The sequence below is a fragment of the Rattus norvegicus genome, chromosome 11 (assembly GCF_036323735.1).
Source record: "Rattus norvegicus strain BN/NHsdMcwi chromosome 11, GRCr8, whole genome shotgun sequence".
Lineage (NCBI taxonomy): Eukaryota > Metazoa > Chordata > Mammalia > Rodentia > Muridae > Rattus > Rattus norvegicus.
In genome coordinates this window covers 82,304,212-82,324,605 of record NC_086029.1, presented here as the reverse complement: position 1 = coordinate 82,324,605, position 20,394 = coordinate 82,304,212, and the positions used below count along the sequence as shown (strand labels likewise).

Here is a 20,394-nt window from a genome sequence, read left to right as displayed (position 1 = left end):
ACTGTTCTTCAGTGAGCCTTGTCACCCTGGAATGACGCTAAGAAATACACAGAACACATGTTTATAAAGGCATTTAGTTTATTTTTCAAAAAAATATTTTGCTAGAAGGGTTGAGTACTGACTGTAATTTTTACATGATCATAATCTTTTAATAAAATCTTTCTGACCAACAGGTATCATTCAAGTGAACACTTGTCTAGGTCTGCTTTTGTAACCCCCAAATACAATAGTACTTCTTGGATGCTATTCCCCAGATTTTAGACATCTACTAGCCAAGAGGCAGAGCTTAACACATAGCAAGACTATGTACTGTATAACCGTTGATTAACTTGGTCTCTTAACATAATGAAGCACAGCACATAATCAGTGAGTTAACAGTGTCAACTAAATACACTGTCTCTGACCCACTCAGACCCCCAATGGCTCCTAAGGCAGGGAAGAAGCAGTGAGCCCCAACTGCAGAGGAAAGGGACAAGTCACATTAGACAGAGTACAGGCTGTATCTCTAGTACTGTTGTTCTCCAATCATAAACTCCCGATGACCATGCTATTCACATTCAATGGTGAACAGAGAACACAGTGCAAAGCCAAAAATGTGCTGTGAAATTATTGGCAGCAACTTCTTTTCTCTTCCTTGAGAGGCCAACTGAAAGTTAAGTCTGCGTGATTCCTAAGAAAACTAAAAGATGAGTTAAATCTACATTGATTGCTAGAGGTTTAACAAAAGGAAAGAAGCAGCTACAGCCAGGTAAGTAAGTCTGCCATGAGGACTGGGCAGCTTGCTGAAGGCTCATCGTATGTGAATAGCTCTAAGTTTGTGCAAGGCTTACATTCATCCCCAGTGACGTAAGTCTGCCAGGATTTTATGGGCATCAAAGTTCAGTGCCAAGCCAGCAACAGCAAAGCATTACTGCAAACACCGAGACAAAAGATTCTGCAATCTAGGATTTGAAGGCTAAACAGAGTTTACATGTAATTACAAGAAGAGAAAGAACAACGGTGTGCTGAGACCAAGTCTCACTCATGACAGACACAGGTTTGGGACATACGGAAAACACCCAGCATGTAGGCTAGAGCAGGCTGAATGTGCACCTGAGGGTGTCCTGTCAGGGCAGAAGGGAGAGAGTCTGATGGCTCGAGTCTGTTATTCCTGCATGCCTCACAGCTGAGGTGACCACTGGTGCACCATGGAATCTAAACATTAGGTAGGCTGAGGCAGGACTGCAAGTATGAGGCCAGCCTGGACTAAACCACTTCAACAAGATTCCAAAGGAACCCAACTGTAACTTCTGCATGAAGTCTCTCACTGGGGAAGTGAGATACTCCCTTAAGACATCTGAGTCGGCCATCTTACTACTGGCTTTTTCAGTACAGGCACACCAACAAAATCCCATAGTAATGTCTTGCACATGAATTTTGAAGAAGTTCATGCTGGTCTAATTCTGTCCTTAGCTGGTCATGATGACAGAGACCTAAAATCCTAGCACCCAGGAGAGCACTAGGAATTTGAGGTCACCTTCAGCTACATGGCAAGTGTGAAGCTACTCTGTCACATAAGACCCTGCTCCCCAAACCCCTTCCCTAAAAGACCTTCAAGCAGCCTGGGCTGGTAGGGCTGGCCTTATTCCTGGTTACCTGGGTGACAAGAATATAAACTGAAGACCAGGCTCAGCCACTGAACAAACTCAAGGCCAGCCTAGGCAACGTCCTAAGACCATGTCTCAAAATACAAAATTGTACAGAGGGCTAAGGTGGTGGCTCAGTGGTAGAGCTTGTCTAACATGTGAGTGGGCCCTGCGTTCAGTCCCAGTACTACAGAAACAGTAACTTGTAGCAACATAAAATGCCTCTACCTCAGTTGTTAATGACCTGAAGCACAAGAAATGCTGACCTGACTTTATGCTGAGGACTAACTGAGGAGAGAAGAGTGCCAGGGCTCCTGCCTGTGTCGCGCTGCTGCTGCTAATCCTGCGTGTAAACCTAGGTGACTCTGCCCTAACTGAGGCAGTTAAGCCCTATTCGGCCATTTTGCCTCTTTTGTTTTTCAAACATCTCATGCCGAACTGGGCAGCTATCTTCTGTCGAACTGGACAGCTATCTTCTGTCGTGTACTTGGTAGTTTTCTACACAAGTTCCTTACGCCTCCCTCCTTCAATTCTGGGAGGAAAAAAAAAACTGGTTCGGCTTAATATGCATCTTCTATTCCTTTCAAACATGTCACGAGAGGCCAGATTAGAGATGCAAGCTCCCCCTCTTCCTAATCCATAGGACAGGACTACTGTACAGCCCACTCACTAACAGGCGGTTCTTGAGTCCAGCACTCAGCTTGTTCTTGTGGAAGCCAAACGAGCTCTTTGGGATGTTGAGGCACCAGAAAAGACAGGGGAGAGCGTCCCTCCACACTGCTCTCTCCCAGGGTCCTCAGTGCTGCCTCCCTCCCCTCTTCTCCCACCATCTGCAAAAGACCATATGCCAATCTTCTACTTTGAGTGTTTGCATTTTATATACCTTAAAGTAGAAACATTTTTAGTAAATTTTAAATGCCTTGGAGTACATGGGAAGCAACACAGAGAGGTGATAACTAGTGAATTACTTCCATGAAAGCCAAATTCTCATTTATTTAACTATGAGTTTGATGAATGCTGTTTTTTTTTTTACAAGTCAAACCCAGAAAAAAAAAAATCCAAGAAAATTCAGTGTCTCAGGAAAAACCTTCATGAGATTTATTCTACATATTATAAATCTTAAAACCAAAATGAGACTCTTCCTGTAGAGTGTATTGGTATGTACTATGTTACCAGACTAGGAGACAGAGACAGGTTTAGCTTGAGTTTGAGGCCAGCCTAGGTACTGGGAGCTCCACGACAGCTTAGGCTACATAGTGAGACTTTGTCTCAGACAAATCAAAATAACCCCTCCCCTTGCCTTTTTAGAAAATAAGGTAACTGGCACCCAAGGAAGCTGCTTTTCCTCATACCTTAACTCTTCTCAAACAGCACTGTGCTTGTAAGCACCACATCCCTCAGCAGAACAGCCCCTCTGGCCTTCAGAAGGAATGCGTCTCATGCTGGAGACTCATCAGAGGGATGAGCAAAAGGTGCTGTAAGGGAAACATGACTGGCTTTCCACAACACTCCTAGCTACCCTTTATGCCATGGGGAACATCTATTCTGACTATGCTGTATCAAAAACATCTTGCATTTTTAGGTTCTGGGGTTAACTTTTAAACCTGTATTCAGTTCACATCTAACTATGTTTCAAAAGCTGCACCAAATCTACTAGGCTTTTTTTTTTAATACTCTTTACTGCATGCTCTGTCTATATGCATGCGTTTGGATAATAAATATTAAATATGGGAGGGATGTATGGAATCCATAAAGTTAAAAATGAAACTAAATTGAACATTAAAAAAAAAGTACATGATAGCAGGAGAAATGAAGGGCAAAAATAAATCTGAGGTAACAATAAGTGGCCCAATACCACCAATCTGAAGTATCTGTAAAGATTCAGTAAGTGTTTGGAGATTCAAGTAACAAACCATCTGCTCCAACATGGCGCCTTCTGGAGTCCCTGCTGAGTGAGTGTCAGTCCAGGAGCCGGCACTCACACAGCTCCTTATAGATCCTCTTCCGCACTCGAGGCATGTCTTCTTGAGAAAACTGGAAAGGCTGCTCTAGGGCGAGGCACTTGCAGTACTGCAGAAAAAGAAAAACAAACTGTGTCCCAGAGACACTTGGGAGGCGTGTGTGCCCACCCTCTGCCTGTCAGACACACACCTAACAGTGTAAAACTGCAGAACAACACTCATGGGTCTTGGAAACCATGCTGTTGTTTTTGAGATAGGGTTTCTCTGTGTAGCAGCCCTAGCTTTGTTGGCCAGGCTGGCCTCGAATTCACAGAGATCCTTAAAGGTGTGCGCCACTGTTCGAGAGCACTGACTTCCAAATGAGAAGAGTTTTCCAGGTGACGGCTTGCTGAGCGAGCCTGCACTTAGAGACCTCACGGGGAGAGTAGCACTCATTGAGGTGTGTGGTGTACAGTGGGGTTACCTGCCAAGGTCTTTGTAAATCTCTGAGCTCATGTGTAAAGTTACTTTTCCCATAAATACATGTACTTCTCTGATATATTTAGAATAGCTTCCCGTAAGACATGGGTAAGACCCCCTGTCCCTTCTTGTCCCCAAGAGGCAGTTTTTCCTAATGATTACATGTGCAAATACAGAAACCAATATATCCCAACAACAAAGGAAAGTGTTGTCTTCCCTAACACTGTACGCACACGCGACTATCATCTCTCGAAATAAACCAACCAACTCACACACTCGGAAGGTAGTATTTACCTGGAGCACAAAGACTCCACAGTCACTGTCATTTTTCTGTTGTGGAATACACTGAAGAGAAAACAAGATGACCATTAAAATAAATCAAGAATCTCTCTTCACATAAGAAAACTGTTTCCATGGGTAAGTGAGCAAGAGACGGGTCCCAGACTGTACCGCCAGTATTTAAATACCTTAGCCTGTGGCCACACGAAAAGACCTTTCAAGTGGCAACCACAATCTACATGTGGACAATGGGCACCCAAACTATCAAACCTCCTGCAGTCTACTCAGTTGGGCTGGGCCTGGAAGCAGTGCCCTGTAGATTGGCAAGCACATGCTGGGGCGCCCACGTTCACTCCTCCACGCTTCCTGGTTATACGTCAGTGTGAACAGCAGCCTCGTGCCTCCGCTGCCATGCATCCCCCACCATGACAGATAGTTCAGACTCTGAGCTACAGGGAGACCTTTCTCCCTTCGTTGGTTAAGTATTTTGTCACAGCGATGAAAAAATTACCTCATAGAGTTCTCTGAAGCCTTAACATTTCACCCCAGATTAAACAATTTTGTTTTATTCTTTGAAGTAACTCATAAAGGCAAAGACATATGTTTCCAAAAGAACTGGTTTCTGTATCTAGGCAGGACTATGACAGACCCTGAGGGGATGCAGAATACCTAAATGTGCTAGACAGATAAATCGGTAAATCAGACAATTAAAAATTCAACACGTTCATTTCTGATGTCAACTAGTATGTAGGTTATTAGAAACACTGAACAATGGCTCAATTTTAAAGCATAATATTCAGCTCAGTTCAAAGGTGAACTAATATTGATCTTTTGGCCTAGACCCCTTGGGTCAATAATCTAGCAGATTTGAGTTCAAGGACCATCCTCTAATATCCATCTATGAAGATGGGGCTTATCCCTAAGGAACTGCCTGACACACAGGTTTTAAGGGTCAAATGAGATCATTCAAGGAACCAACAACTGGAGGAACTATGCATGAATGGCCCTCTGCTCCATGTAGAGCACCTCACTGTCTATGGCCAAACAACACAGTGGGTCTTAATTAGATTCTTGGAAAGTCCCCCTCCCCCACCCCACACCCACATCCCTTTGTGGACCCAAATAGGCATTTAGCATATGTCTGAGTCTACATGGGTCATACAGAAATTACAACTGCAAGGTAAGTGCCACCCGTCCTCCAAACTCTGTTCTCCATAGAACACCAACAATTACTAACTGTGCCGAGGATGGCACTATGCGACTGCTATCAGCAAGCACCAGGAAACTGAGCCTGGAGATGATTAGGTTCTACACAAGCTCATTCTGAGTTACCTAGAGCCCTTGGAGGGTCTCCTCATCCCCGCTCTTCAAACATTCTCAGCAGGCACCCACACTTGGATCACTGCCTCCCATGCAAACGCTGGAGTTTCATTTGTACCACATTCTTACCTTTGTAACAGCAGTCTGCCAACCCTGAAGAAATTCAGGTCTATTTTTTTCTCTGGCTTCAGTCAGCAAATACTTTCTTATATTCTGGTTAAAAAGAAAACACAACACACATGTTGTGCTCTATTAGTTGTGGGTCCTTCCCACCACCAGATAGGAAGTCTGTACAAGTGGGTGAGTGCTCAGCTGGAGCTTTACTCCAGACTTTCCCTCATACCTGTCCAGTACCACTCAGGACTACACACCGGATTAGAACACCTCACTGTAGTCAGCTGAAACCCTGAAACCTTCTACCTACAGGGGAAGGAGAGCACGGCAGAGATCGTAAGTCAAGTGAAGGGCATCCCAGCTCTGTCCATCTCCCGGCCCTTACTCGGTTGTAGAGATTCAGCTAATTAATATCACAACCATTGTTTCCAAGTCTACGACTTAGCTGCTAACTTTATGATGTAGGTAGATTTGTTTGTTTATTTAGTGGTGCTGAGGATTGAACTGTGAGCCCTGTGTATAGTAAACATCACTGAGCTACAACTCCAAATCTGACAATAACACAGACTTTGTTACAGACTTAAATTTATCAAGCTGTTCCTTGACATTTTTTTTTCCTTCAGTGTAAGAAGGCCTTCCCTACTCCATGAATGCATAAAACACCAAATTAAACCAGGACTTCATGGCTTGTTTCTTTCAAGATAGGGTCTTTCTATGTGGCCCTGACTAGGTTGGGAGGAATTCATAGATCTACCTGCATCTGCCTCCTGAACGCTGGGACCAAGGCCGGCAGCACCAAGGCCACCATGTTGATGTCTTCTATCTGTTCTCGTAGGAAGTACAATGCAAGACTCTGTAACTTTTCCAAGTTATAGCTCATTTCCCCAATGCCATAACTGAATAGTTTGTCTTTCCTAAACCTTACCATATACTAAATTCTCTTTCTCTACACGCACGCATGCACGCACGCACGCACGCACGCACAAATGATTTCTCTGGATACTTTATAGTGGTTGTTCCAATCAGTCTATGTCCCTAATATAAATATAATTTATATTTTTCTAAGTAACATTTCCATTGTAAACTTTTCATAACATGCCTTGACATCTAACAGATGAGTCTGCTCTCACTGTTCCAATTCGTGCTCATGAGCCTGGGGATGCAGCCCCGTAGGTAAAGTGCTTGCCGAGCATGCACAAGGCCCTGGGTTAACCCAACACTCAGTAAAGCAGATACAACTCAGCACGTAGGTGGTGAGCGCAGGAAGACCAGAAGTCCAAAGATATCCTTGGCTACATAGCAAGTTGACAGCCAGCCTGGGCTATGTCAGACTTGGTCTCAACCAAACATGGTATTGTAAGCCATAATTCCAGGACTTAGGAGGCTGAAGGCAGGATGATTATGTTTGATACCAGTATGGGATACATAGGAGACCTTCAATTAGTATAATAAAAAAACCTTGGCAAGTTGATGTGATGAAAATTATTATAGTTTGGTGAAAACTGAACTCTTCGTAACAGTGAGTCTGCTTGGTCCTCTAGCTATTCAGACTTCCTCCAAATAATCAAAGCTTTAAAGTCGTCGCCCCAAGGCTATGCACATTCCTTACAAGAGCACACCCCAGATAACGGGCTCTACGACTTTAGTAAATAACCCCCACACACTTTTTCTGTGAGACAGGGATTCTCTGTGTAGCTCTGATTGTCCTGGAGCTCACTCTGTAGACCTGGCTGGCCTCAAACTCAAAGAGATCTATCTGCCTCCCTCTGCCTCCCGAGTGCTGGGACAAAAGGTGTGTCCACCACGCTTGATATCTGGCATACTTTTTTTTTTAAAAAAAGAATGTATTTATTTATTATATGAATGAGTACACTGTAGCTGTCCTCAGACGCACCAGAAGAGGGCATCAGATCCCATTACAGATGGTTGCGAACCACCATGTGGTTGCTGGGAATTGAACTCAGGACCTCTTGAAGACCAGTCAGTGCTCTTAACCTCTGAGCCATCTCTCCAGCCTCAGGCATACTTTTCTAACTGATTCTTCATTATGCAGAAAACTCAAGAAAGCTGATTGGGCCTCCCATCTTGTTACACGCTTACTGATACGAACTGAACTGTATAGGGTGTGAGGGTATACAGCTATAACCCCAGAATTTGGGAAGCAGAGGCAAGAACAAAGAAGTTCAAGGTTATCTGGCCAGTTTGAGAGCAGCCTGGGCTGTGTAAGATCTTGTCTTTACCTGAATGCGAATACTTTGTTAGCATGATAGTTCTCTAGAAGATCTGATATAATAACAGCACTAAAGGAAATGAAGAAAACACGCTTCTACTCATACACAGGAAAAAATGTTTTTCTGCATTTCCTTAAAATGCTGACCCCAAATAGGGGACCCCTCTCCAAAGTGGGTCTCAGACCAGACAGCTCAGTCACCCTGCCCTGAATGCTGTCCTCTGGTCATCCTTGAAGCAGCTGCTGACTTCTACTACTGTCCAGAGCTATGATATATCATTGCCAACCACAGATAGAAAATAAAACAGGCAGAATATTAACTTACCTCTACACAAAATTTAAAATGAATGCCTTGGGAATCATAAAATGAAATAATCCGACTGGAGAGTGTCACAGTAATGAGAGACCAGTGGACCTCCAGGTGGATGGGAATCAACAGAAGACTCTTTTTAAACAAATCCACCTGGTTAAGAGAAGGGAAAGAGTGAGTTATCACTACAGAGCCAACAGCGGGGTTCACCTATAGACCCTTGTATGACCTGCTAAAATCATAAAATGGGCAAGTGGTGAGGCAAAACTTGAACCTATGTCTCACCTTTTTTGTTTGCTTGCTTTTGGCTTTTCAAGACAGGGATTCTCGGGGGTTGGGGATTTAGCTCAGTGGTAGAGCACTTGCCTAGGAAGCGCAAGGCCCTGGGTTCGGTCCCCAGCTCCGGGGGGGGGGGGGGGGGGGGGAGAGAAGACAGGGATTCTCTGTGAGGTCCTGGCTGTCCTGGAATTTACTCTGAAGACAAGGCAGGCCTCAAACTTACATAGATCCTCCTGCCTCTGCCTCGCAAGTGCTAGGATTAAAGGTGTGCACCACCAAGCTTCCTATGTCTCAATTTAAAGCCCATGGTGTAATTGCTAGGTTAAAATACTAAGGGGGTGGGGGGTAGGGGTGGGGGTGGAGAAGCATCACTTTCATTTTTAATTAGCCTATAGAACCAAGGCTTGTCAACTGTTGGAAATGACGTAAATGACGAAGCCTACTATTCATGTGTGAGTGTACATGCATAATGTACAGGAGACAGCTCTGCGGAGTTGGTTCTTTTCTTCACCTTTATGTGGTTCTGGGTTGCTGTCTGTCTGTTTTAATAAAACTTGTAATCTCATGTAAATCTGAAGTTCAAAGTTTAGTTCTTCTCCTTTTGTTTTGTTGGTTTTGTTTGCCTTTCATGCCCTCCCTGATGTCCTAGAGTGTAACAGTAGGAAACAAGAGTTTCCTTATAAGGGTTGGGGATTTAGCTCAGTGGTAGAGCGCTTGCCTGGGAAGCACAAGGCCCTGGGTTCGGTCCCCAGCTCCGGAAAAAAAAAAAAAAAAAAAAAAAGGGTTTCCTTATACAGCTCTAAACAAGAAACCAGGGAGCTGGGAGGTGGTGGTGCACGCCTTTAATCCCAGCATTCAGGAGGCAGAGGCAGATGGATTTCTGAGTTTGAGTCCACTTTTGTTTGTAGAGTTAGTTCCAGGACAACCAAGGCTATACAGAGAAACCTGTGTCAAAAATACAAGGGGCTGGGGGTGGGGGTGGGGCGGGAATGAAAAACCACACAAATGTGCTTCAGCACACTTGAGTCTTGGCTATACCATGTGTCTCCAATGTTAAAATAGAGAACATGATCTTCATAATAATACATGCTCTTTAACTCAAGTATATCCTTAAAATCCTAACATGCCCTTTTTAGCCTAAAACATGTCTTCTCAAATCTAGAAAAATTGCTATTCCACTCCTAATTCCAATGAATGCATGGTGAGATGGTTCGACAGGTAAAGGCACCCACCACCAAGCTGGGATCGGAGTTCAGTGCAGAACCAGCATGGTAGGAGAGAACTGACTCCCACAATTCAAAAAGTTCTCTGGGGGTTGGGGATTTAGCTCAGTGGTAGAGCGCTTGCCTAGGAAGCGCAAGGCCCTGGGTTTGATCCCCAGCTCTGAAAAAAAGAACCAAAAAAAAAAAAAAAAAAAAAAAAAAGTTCTCTGAACTCCACATGTATCATGGCATGTGGGTACCCACACACTCACACACAGTAAATACACTGATGTAGTTAAAACTTCCAAAGGTAACAAAGCAGTAGCTACTCCAGAAACACTTGTGAAAATGAGTCGGTTGGGCATCACAGCACATCCATGCAATCCCAGTATTTGGGAGGTGATAGCAAGAGTTGTTGGGGAAGAGAACTGAGTCCACAATGCTGCCCCACGACCTTCATGTGTGCTGTGCATGCAGACACCTACACACAGACCAGGGGAACGCGTGGAGAAATACAATGTTAAAATTAAAAAGTGATCCTCCATGTTTTGTTATTACTTTTATGTCTTCTGCTATCTTATTTGCTTTCTGGAATTGAATTTGTGACTACTTAATAATAATGAGATTTGACGGCATTGATTGTTTTCTCTCCTATATTTGGGAAGAACCTTGAACCCACTGTGTAAATGCTGGTGACCAGGATTCCTTTCCGATCCTCCTGCTTCTACCTCCTTAGGGTCAGGATCATTCGGTGTGATCCTACAAGGCTCCCCGCAAACTTCCACCGTCTTTTTGAAATTAATGTGATATATGTCCCAGCACACGTGCCTGTGGACAGTAGCACACGCTGGAGGGGCTCAGCATGAGCTGTCTTTCTTCCATTGCTTCTCTGTCTCTTACTGAATCTGAAGCCATGCAAGTCCTCACACCTGTATTGTAAGGAACTTATCCACAGAGCCTCCCTGGCTGCCACCCTTCATCTTCCGGGCCCTCATTTTCAGTTGGATTCATAATGAGAGAAGAACATCTCTACAACTTTCTAGTGGACAAGTATATGATCAGTCCTTACAAATGTCCCTGAGGTACATGGAAAGGAGATAGACACAGCTGGGCTGTGTAACAAGTTCAAGGCTAGCCTGGGAATACATATACTGTGGAAATAAAATATACCGTGAATCTATATGGGAAATAAGGAGAAACATAGATCCCATCTTTAAAAGAAAAAAAAATTTTTTTAACAATCTTCTCCTTTTTGTTTTGTTTTGATTTTTGGAACAGAGTCTCTCTCTGCAGTCCTGTCTTGGGACTCACTCATACTCCGCCTGCCTGAGCCCCCCAGTGCTGGGATTAAACATGTGCCCGGCCACACCTGACTTCCTTTACACTTTAAAATTTGTATTTTTGTGTCCATGGACAGTACATGTCACACGTGGTCAGAGAGCATCTTGTGAGAGTCAGTTCTTTTTCTTCAACAACATGGGGTCAAGGACTGAACTTAGGGTTGAAGATGACCACTTTACCAGCTAAGCCATCTTCCTTTTTAGGGTAGAATGCTCTATTGTATATCAATGCAATCACACTGAATACATTAGGGTTCATGAGCCTGCGTGCTGTCTCGTTATTCAACGAGAAGTCATTGTATACATTTATTTGTATTAGTGTGTGTCTGACAGTGTTGTATACACAAGCATGTCTGTGTACTGGCACGTCACTGTAGCTGTCTGAGAGGGTCAGAAGAGGACGCTATGTAGACTAGGCTACCCCTGAACTCTCAAGAGATTCACGTGCCTCTCGGTGTGGAGAGCTGGGATTGAAGGCATGTACCAATACACCAGCTTCATCTTTGTTTGCTCTGCACAGAACTTCAGTTAGGGGTCACTTTATTTTCAAGCACCCATTTTGATATTATTGTTAGTTTCTTAACATTTAACATATGGCTGGATTTTTTTAGTTATCCTAATTTGATAATCCAGAGAATAGAATAATTTATTTTAACAAAATAATATGTATTTTTCAAATACTTCCCATGAACATATCCTTTTTCCACAAAAACCATTCATTCTGTTTATAACATTTGTTCACCTCTATCTTCCATAGCTATGTAAAATTCCCGGCTGAAACACACCCACATACATGTGATATGCAATATATACATACACACACACACATATATACATATATACACATACACACACATACATTCATATATATGTATACATACAAGCTGCGCCTCCCACAGAGCAGCACGTGCTCTACTCCGGAGCTGTACCCCAGGCCCATGCTCCTGTCCTTTTAGTTCTACCCGATCCTAAATAGTAGCTGCCCATCAGAGCTCATCACAGCTCATCCAGTCATAGCTCATGCATCTGAGGCCACTTCCACACTGCTCTCCCTCAGCCACACAGGGCACAGGAGTGTGTGCATTTATCTGTCCACATCCTGCATCCGTCCTGTGATCATCGGGCCCAACAAGCATCACCATCCCTGCTTTACCCCTTCAAGTCTGACAGTCTTCAGGGCTCCTGGAGCGAAAACTGGAATGTAAACTGTAAACTGGGTATCACTAGAGCTCTTTAAGATTCCTATTCCATTTATGGGAATGCATTTAAGAATGCAGCCAAGTACACACATCTATAATCCAGACGCCCAGAAAGCTGGGACGGAAAGACTGTTAGAGGCCAGCGTAGGCTACAGTGAGAAAGTAAAGAAAGGCAGGGGGAAGAGAAGAAGAAAGGGAGCGAGAATACACGTGTGTGTGTGTGTGTGTGTGTGTGTGTGTGTGTGTGTATATCAGGGTGTAGTGGGATGGGGAAATCAGAGAATCAGAAAAAATAAAAGAGAACTAAATGCACTGGACTTAAGTTTGGGGAAAGCCTGAATGAGATGGGAGACTGACTGCCAGAGAAACCTATGGCCAAACAGCAAGGATTCTCAATCCCAACCTTCAGGGAACCAGGGACGGGACAATCAACAGTCAGTGGCTTATGGTTTCCAAGCAATCGTGCCTACATAGTGACTGTAAAAACAGTGTGTGAGGAGCCAGGAGTTGTCCCAGCCCTTGCTCAGGAGGCAGCGGCAGAGACGGGCAGCGGCACATGGATCTCTCAAGTTTGAGGCCAGCCTGGTCTACAGAGCTGATCCAGGACAGCCAGGGACACACATGTCTAAGAACAAACAAACGAACGAACGCTGCGTTGGCCTTCTTTCTGTTCCGGTCTCCACAAGCAAAGTACACTCTCTCATTGGCTTTTATTTACTGTGCCACGAGACAGAGCAAAACTTACCTTCCTCATCAGCACCTCCTAGAAAAGTGCTTAGGGAATGAATGGCTCAGGGGTAAAGTGTTTCCTCTGAGACTGATCCCCAGGCTAGAGTGTAAAAAGCTGGGTGTGATACACTGATAATCCCAGCACAGGAGACACTGAATCCGTACATCCCTAGAGCATGCTGGTCAGCAACCCAGCCTACACGACAAGATCCAGGGCAGTAAGAGACCCTGTTTCAAAACACAAAGTGGGCCAGGAGCAAGTATGTTTTTAATCCCAGTACTGAGGTGGAGGCAAGGGAACCCCTACAGACTGAGTTCCAAGATATCCACGGCCTGCCTCAAAACCAGACAAACCAAAAGATAGATACCCACGGCCTGCCTCAAAACCAGACAAACCAAAAGATAGATACCCACGGCCTGCCTCAAAACCAGACAAACCAAAAGATAAGATACCCATGGCCTGCCTCAAAACCAGACAAACCAAAAGATAGATACCCACGGCCTGCCTCAAAACCAGACAAACCAAAAGATAGATACCCACGGCCTGCCTCAAAACCAGACAAACCAAAAGATAGATACCCACGGCCTGACTCAAAACCAGACAAACCAAAAAGATAGATACCCACGGCCTGACTCAAAACCAGACAAACCAAAAGGCAATACAGATGGCTCATGGAAGAACAATACTCAAAACTGTCCTCATGCCTCTACATACATGGACACAGACACAGACAGACAGACAGACACACACACATACACACACCCCAAAGGTGGGGGAATTCATCAAATGTTTAACAACTAAATATACTCTAAAAACCAACTACATTTCACATTTCATGAATCCCACAATGGTTGAACTAGAAACACTAATAGAATAACAAGCCCCTAGGACTTGTTTTGGGGGCTTTTTTGAGACATGATCCAGAAATCCTGGCATTGAATTTACTACACTTTTATATCTTAGCTGTATGCATGCTAGGATTATAGATCCATGGCCTCCACACCCAGGTTTCTAGAGTGTACTTCAAGTTCGTCCCGGTGTCTATACTATTAGTCACAAACTACTCTGGTATTACTACATAAAAACAAAGCCTCTCAGAGAGAAGGGACAAGAAATACATTCTACAAACCAGGCAGTGAGGTATACTGGGAAGGAGAAAAACATAAAAGGTAAGAGAGGCCAGGAGTAATGGCACAGTTCTGTGATCCTTGTACTGGGAAGCCAAGCCAAGAAAAGGATGAGTCCCAAGACCAGCCTGGACTATACACAAAGGTCCTAGGCTTGTGGGAGAAGAGAAAAGAAAACAAGAAAAAGGTGAGAGTGATTAAGAGAGAACATCATAGTGCACTCAGGGAACACAAGAGACTGATTATAGAACATCATAGTGCACACAGGGAACACAAGAGAGTGAACAGAGAATAGCATAGTGCACACAGGGAACACAAGAGAGTGATTAGATAGAGAATATACTGCACACAGGGAACCTGGGTGTTGCAAAAAAGTGAACAGACAGCATCATGTGACTGAAGGAGGAAGGACAAATGGGGTGTGGTTCAGCCTTTGGTTTTCAAATTATCAATCCCAGAAATAAAACTATTACCCTTCAACTATGAAAGAGCTTAATAAATGGAAGTTGGAACTGAGAAGTGGTGTTGCAAGCCTCTAGTCCCAGCACTCAGGCAGAGGCAGACAGATCTCTGAGTTCAAGGCCAACCTGCTTACAGAGCAAATTCAAGGACAACCAGGGTTCCATTGAGAAACCCTGACTCAGAAAAACCAACAACAACCCAGAGGTTGTGACATGACTGGAGGGCAGGGGCAGGGGAGGGCAGGGACAGGCACAGAGCATCCACAGGGTGGATCTGACCACCTTCTCTGCCTCCGGGGCATCTTTGTTCTGACAAGTCTGTCCATCTTTATGTGCTGAGTGTTTACCTGCATAATGTAAATATTCTACAGAGGCCAGAGAGGGTGCCAAATCCCCGGGAACTGGAGTCAATCAAGGGGATGTTGGAAACCAAACCTGGGTTCTCTGCAAGAACAACCAGTACTCTTAACCACAGAGCCATCGTCACTCTAGCACCATTAAAAATAACAATAAAGTTAAATTAAAATTAAAAACCTTTAAGAAATTAATGGCATGTCTTTAACTTCTAGCATTGTAAATATTTTATCAGTTTAAAATATATTTACAACAAGAAATAGTGACTAAAAACTATAAGGCTTATCAATCACTTAAAATTCCACCTAGCTGAGGTATCAATTTATTTAAAAACAACGTAAAGACCACGGGTGTTCTTGTACGGAGAAGGACTGACTTTCAGAATAATTAGGAAGTTTGCTCAAGTTATAGCTAGTTAAGTCACCAAATTGGCAAATGAATTCTATCTCCCTTCTCAAGATTTGTATATTTCAATCAGACACTATATCTGATATAAAATTATTTCTGGGTATGGGGACATGGCTCACTTGGTAAAGTGTCTACCTCAATCCACAAAGCTCTGGATGGATCCCTAGCACAAAGTAAGTTAGGCATGTTGTTCATTCTGGTAACCCAAGCAGTGCCAGGCAGAGGCATTGGGCGGGATCAGAAACTCAAGGTCATTCTCAGCTATGAAGTGAATTCCAGGCCAGCTTGGGATGTTTAAATGAAGAAATAAACCTTATTCATTGACTTAAGAGTCATTCTGGTTGGTTGGTTGGTTGGTTGGTTGGTCGGTTGGTTGGTTGGTTGGTTGGCTGGCTGGTTGGAGATAGGATCTCATTGTAAAGCCCTGGCTGGCCTGGAACTTGCTATGTAGGTCAGGCGTGGCCTTGAATTCACAGAAATCCACCTGCCTCTGCCTCCAGAGTGCTAGGATTAAAGGCCTGTGCCACCTCACTCAGCATCTTCTGAAAATAACAACAAAGCAGAGTCTCACACAGCCAGACTAGACCCACACTTCTGACCTTCCTACATCTTCACAGGCCTACAGAGTCCAGCTCAAACTCACTTCCTCCAATCCTCCCGACCACCTGAGAACGTGAGAAGTATGCCAGCTGCTGCCTACCAAGTGCTCAGGGGGCAGAGACAAGTGAGCAGTAGTGGGAGGTCAACACTGGCTACATACTGAGTGTGAGAACAGCTGGGAGTGTGAGAACAGCTGGGAGTGTGAGAACAGCTGGGAGTGTGAGAACAGCTGGGAGTGGGAGAACAGCTGGGAGTGGGAGAACAGCTGGAGCTACAAGTCTGAGGTCTTAAAAATTATTTCTACATTTATTATTTGAGTTTGAATTTACTGGTAATTCTGTCAAAATAACAAAAATATAGACTCTAAAGTTACATGGGAGGCTAAGCCAGGAACACTGCAAGTTGGAGACCAGTCTGAACTCCATTAATACTTGTAGCTCAGTGATAAAAGCACTTGGAAAACAAAGGTCCTAAAGTGAGGGGACTTTAGCTACTTAGCATTTTATACCAGTCAGCAACCTAAACAAGGTCAATGTCTTGTCCAAGTTGTCCAGCAGGCGAACAGTAATGCTACAATCATGGTGTTCCCCTCCTTACAATGTATTCTAATCCACAGACTCAAGAGTTTACTAGTGTCTTTTTTTCCAAACATTAAGATAGAAAAAACTAAACACTCTTATGAAGGTTCTAACTGACACCCTAATGTCAGTAAGTTCCCATCCTCCCACCAAGAGTAGGTTACCCGTTTCATATTCAGTACAAAAGGGAATAGAATACCTTCTTAGTCCATCTCTTAACTCCATTATAGCCTTTGGTTACCAGCTGTCTATGGAAAAAGCTGTTGAAGAAGTGGACCTAGAACAAACAGCAAACATAAATCAGCCAGGTTACACGATGCTGTACCCAGACTCAACTTCACAAGAAAATGGAAAGAGGAATGAAAAGTTTTTGTTGGTGTTTTTTATTTTTGGTTTGTTTTGTTTCTTTTTTGAGATAGTGTTTCTCTGTGCAGCCCTGTCTGTCCTGGAATCCCCTCTGTAGACTATGGCTGGCCTCAAACTCAGAGATGTGCCTGCCTCACGGGTGCTGGGATTAAAGTCATGGAGCACCATGCCTGGCGTTTTTGTAGCTCAGACTGACTGCGAACTCCACTGTAGCTAAAGATGGTACTGACTTTCTGATCCTCCCGTCTCTAAGTGTTAGGATTACAGATGTGTGCTGCCATGCCCAGTTTTTTTATGGTCCTAAGCGATCAAATCCAGGTTTTGTACCTACGAGGCAAGCACTCTTCTAACTAATCTACATTCCCAGGCCTTGATTTCCTCCTCATTTGTTTTGGTTTGTTTGTTTTTTGAGACAAGAACTTTCTATGCAGCCTTTGCTGACCTGGATATCATCACTATGTAGCTGGCCTCCAACTCACAGAGATTCACCTGACTGTTCCTCCTGACTGCGAAGATTAAAGACATTCACCCACATCTGGCCAGGCCTAGATTTTTAATTAAAAAAAAAAAAAAAAAACTTTTAACTTAAAAAAAGGGGTGGAGCTGGAGAGATGGCTCAGTGGTTAAGAGCACTGGCTGCTCTTCGAGGGGTCCTGAGTTCAATTCCCAGCAACCACATGGTGGCTCACAACCATCTGTAGTGGGATCTGATTCTCTCTTCTGGTGTGCAACAAAGCACTCATATACATTAAAAAAAAAAAAAATCTTTAAAAAAAAAAAAGGTGTGTGTGGCTAGAGAGAAGACTCAACAAATAGGAGCACTGGAGCACTGGCTGCTCTTCCAGAGGGACCCAGGTTCAATTCCCAGCAACGCACAACTGTCTATAACTCTAGTTTCAAGAGATCCAACACCTTTACAAAGACACACATGCAGAAAAACAAATTCGCTAAAAATAAAAATAAAAATAAGAATTAAAAATATATAGAAGAGAGAGAGGAGGAAGGGAGGGAAAAGAAAGGAAGGAGGGAGGGAAAGGTCAGTCAAGAGGAAGAAAATACATTATATGGTTAATACAAGATTCTACTTCAAAGTTGCAGTAGCATTATTAGCATGCTTTTAATTCCAGCACTCTGGAAACACAGGCAGGAGGATCTCTGAGTTCGAGGCCAGCCTTGTCTACAGAGTGAGTTCCAGGACAGCCAGGGCAACACGGAGAAACCCTGTCTGGAAAACCAAAAAAGAAAAAGAAATGACTGTCTTTTCAGGGTTGTTAGAGAGGAGAGAGTTTCCAAATTCATACCCTTCAGACTCGGTTAGTTTTATAATTCCTACCCTGGAATTTAAGGTAATCATTAACTCATTTTTTTTTCTTTTCCTTTTTTTTTCCGGCTGTCCTGGAACTCAGAAAGATGCACCTGCCTGTCTCTCGAGTGCTAGGATTAAAGGTGCCCACCACTGCCTGGTTGGCATAATCATTTCTCATCTATAAAAATTACTTTGGCCAAAAGAACCATGAGGTCTTACATGCTAAGCTTAGATTTCTTGTTTCTGTCTGTCTGTCATCCGAGGTAATGCTCATGCTATAGTCACTGCCACATCTTCAATGCTAGAGACTGCACACAGGCTCGTGGGTAGAGTAGATAAGAGCTCTAGTCCCACAGAGCATTCCCTCTAACTTTGACTCTCTTCAAGCATAAAACTTGTATCCCTGTGGTGCTTGTAATTCTCAGGCCAGAATAACATCATCTAGGAATGTAAAAATCTAAATTCTCAGCCTTTCTCACCTCCCAAGACCTAGTAAAGCTACATTCCTGGGTAGGTCATAGCAACCTCTTGTATATGCCCTTGAGAAAGTCTAAAGCAAATTCTTTTAAGAACTATGTAACCTGACATCGTAGCCTTTGCCTTTAATCCCATCACTGGAGAAAATGAGGCAGGAGGATCCCAAATCCAAGGCCAATATAGGATACACAGTGAACGCTGTTTCAAAGAGAGCTAGAAGCCCAGCACTTGGGAAGCAGATGCAGATGGATCTCTGAGTTTGAGGTCAGCCTGGCCTACATAGTAAGACCCTATCTCAAATAAGCAAACCAACAACTCTAAAGAACTGAGTGTAGTGGGTTACACCTCTAACCCCAGCATTTCTGCAGGGGCAGGAAGATGGCGTTAAGTTCAATGCCAGCTGACCTACAGTAGTGAGTTCCAGGGCAGCCAGAGCTATACAAAAGATCCTGTCACAAAAATCCAAAAAAACAAAACAAAACAAAGAATCATTCTGCTTACTATTGGAATTAATCAATCAGTGAATTAATTTCATTTTTTTAATCTCTAGCCTCCCGAGTGCTGGGATAAAGTTGTTCACTGCCATGCCCAGCCATAACTGTTTTCTTAAAAGAAAGATAAAGGGCAAAGAGGCAGAAAGATCTCTGGGAGTTCAAAGACATCCTAGTCTATATAGTGAGCTCCAAGAAAGTCAGGACTACATAGAGAGACCTTATCTTAAACAAAAGCAATAAAAAAACTAAATTAAATTACTTAAAAGTTAAAGGATCTGGGCTTGGGGATTTAGCTCAGTGGTAGAGCGCTTGCCTAGCAAAAGCAAGACCCTGGGTTGCGTCCTCAGCTCAAAAAAAAAAAAAAAAAAAGAAAGAAAGAAAAAGTTAAAGGGTCTGAATTTAAATTAAATGCTCAAGGGTTTTCCTCAATTTTTTTTTTTTTAACTCAGGCACAAGTACACGTGCCATAGTATGTCAGCAGAAGCCAGAAGACACTTAAGACGCTTCTGTGGAAAGCATGTGGGCCTCAGGGATTGATCGCAGATTGTCAGGTCTTTGGAGTCATCTTGTTGGCAATCTCTTTAAAAAAACAGACAGCCTGGGGCTGGAGAGATGGCGCAGTGGTTAAGAGCACTGGCTGCTCCTCCAGAGGTTCTCAGTTCCCAGCACCCACATGGAGCTCACAGCCATCTGTAGTGGGATCTGACGCCCCCTTCTGGCCTGCAGGTGTACATATAGATAGAGCACTCACAGAAACTAAATGAATCTTAAAAAAAAAAGACAGCCCACTCTGAAGCACAGGCTGACCTCAAAGTCATCACATTTGCATCAGGTGAGCTACTCAAAGAAACTGAAAATGGATTACTACCTTACACATTCAAAGAGAGTAAGACGAAGTTTTATTTATTAAGATTTTTTTTTTATGGGGTTGAGGATTTAGCTCAGTGGTAGAGCGCTTGCCTAGCAAGCGCAAGGCCCTGGGTTTGGTCCTCAGCTCCGGGAAAAAAAAAAAAGATTTTTTTTTTTATGTTCATGAGGGCTTTGCCTACATTATACAAATGTATATCCAGTACCAACAGAGATCAGAAGAGGGCATCGGATCTCTTGAAACTGGGGTTACAGACAGTTGTGAGCCACACTGTGGGTACAAGGAATGAAACCCAAGTCCCTTGCAA

At 43.6% G+C, this 20,394-nt stretch overlaps 1 protein-coding gene across 7 annotated transcripts in view; it reads right to left on the bottom strand.

Annotated features, from left to right (window-relative positions):
• Positions 1 to 60: 60 nt before the first annotated feature.
• Senp5 (SUMO specific peptidase 5) overlaps positions 61 to 20,394 on the bottom strand; it is a 34,866-nt gene continuing 14,532 nt past the window's right edge. For 2 of the 7 annotated variants that reach the window (XM_039088929.2, XM_008768780.4), the window contains exons 6-10: positions 16,776 to 16,853; positions 8,314 to 8,451; positions 5,774 to 5,857; positions 4,340 to 4,390; positions 61 to 3,695 (exon numbers count right to left, since the gene is read on the bottom strand). In XM_039088929.2, the coding sequence (XP_038944857.1) occupies positions 3,585 to 3,695; positions 4,340 to 4,390; positions 5,774 to 5,857; positions 8,314 to 8,451; positions 16,776 to 16,853 (462 nt within the window). In that variant the 3' untranslated portion in view covers positions 61 to 3,584. The other 5 variants (NM_001402158.1, NM_001402159.1, XM_063270233.1 and 2 more) reach the window with 4 other exon arrangements.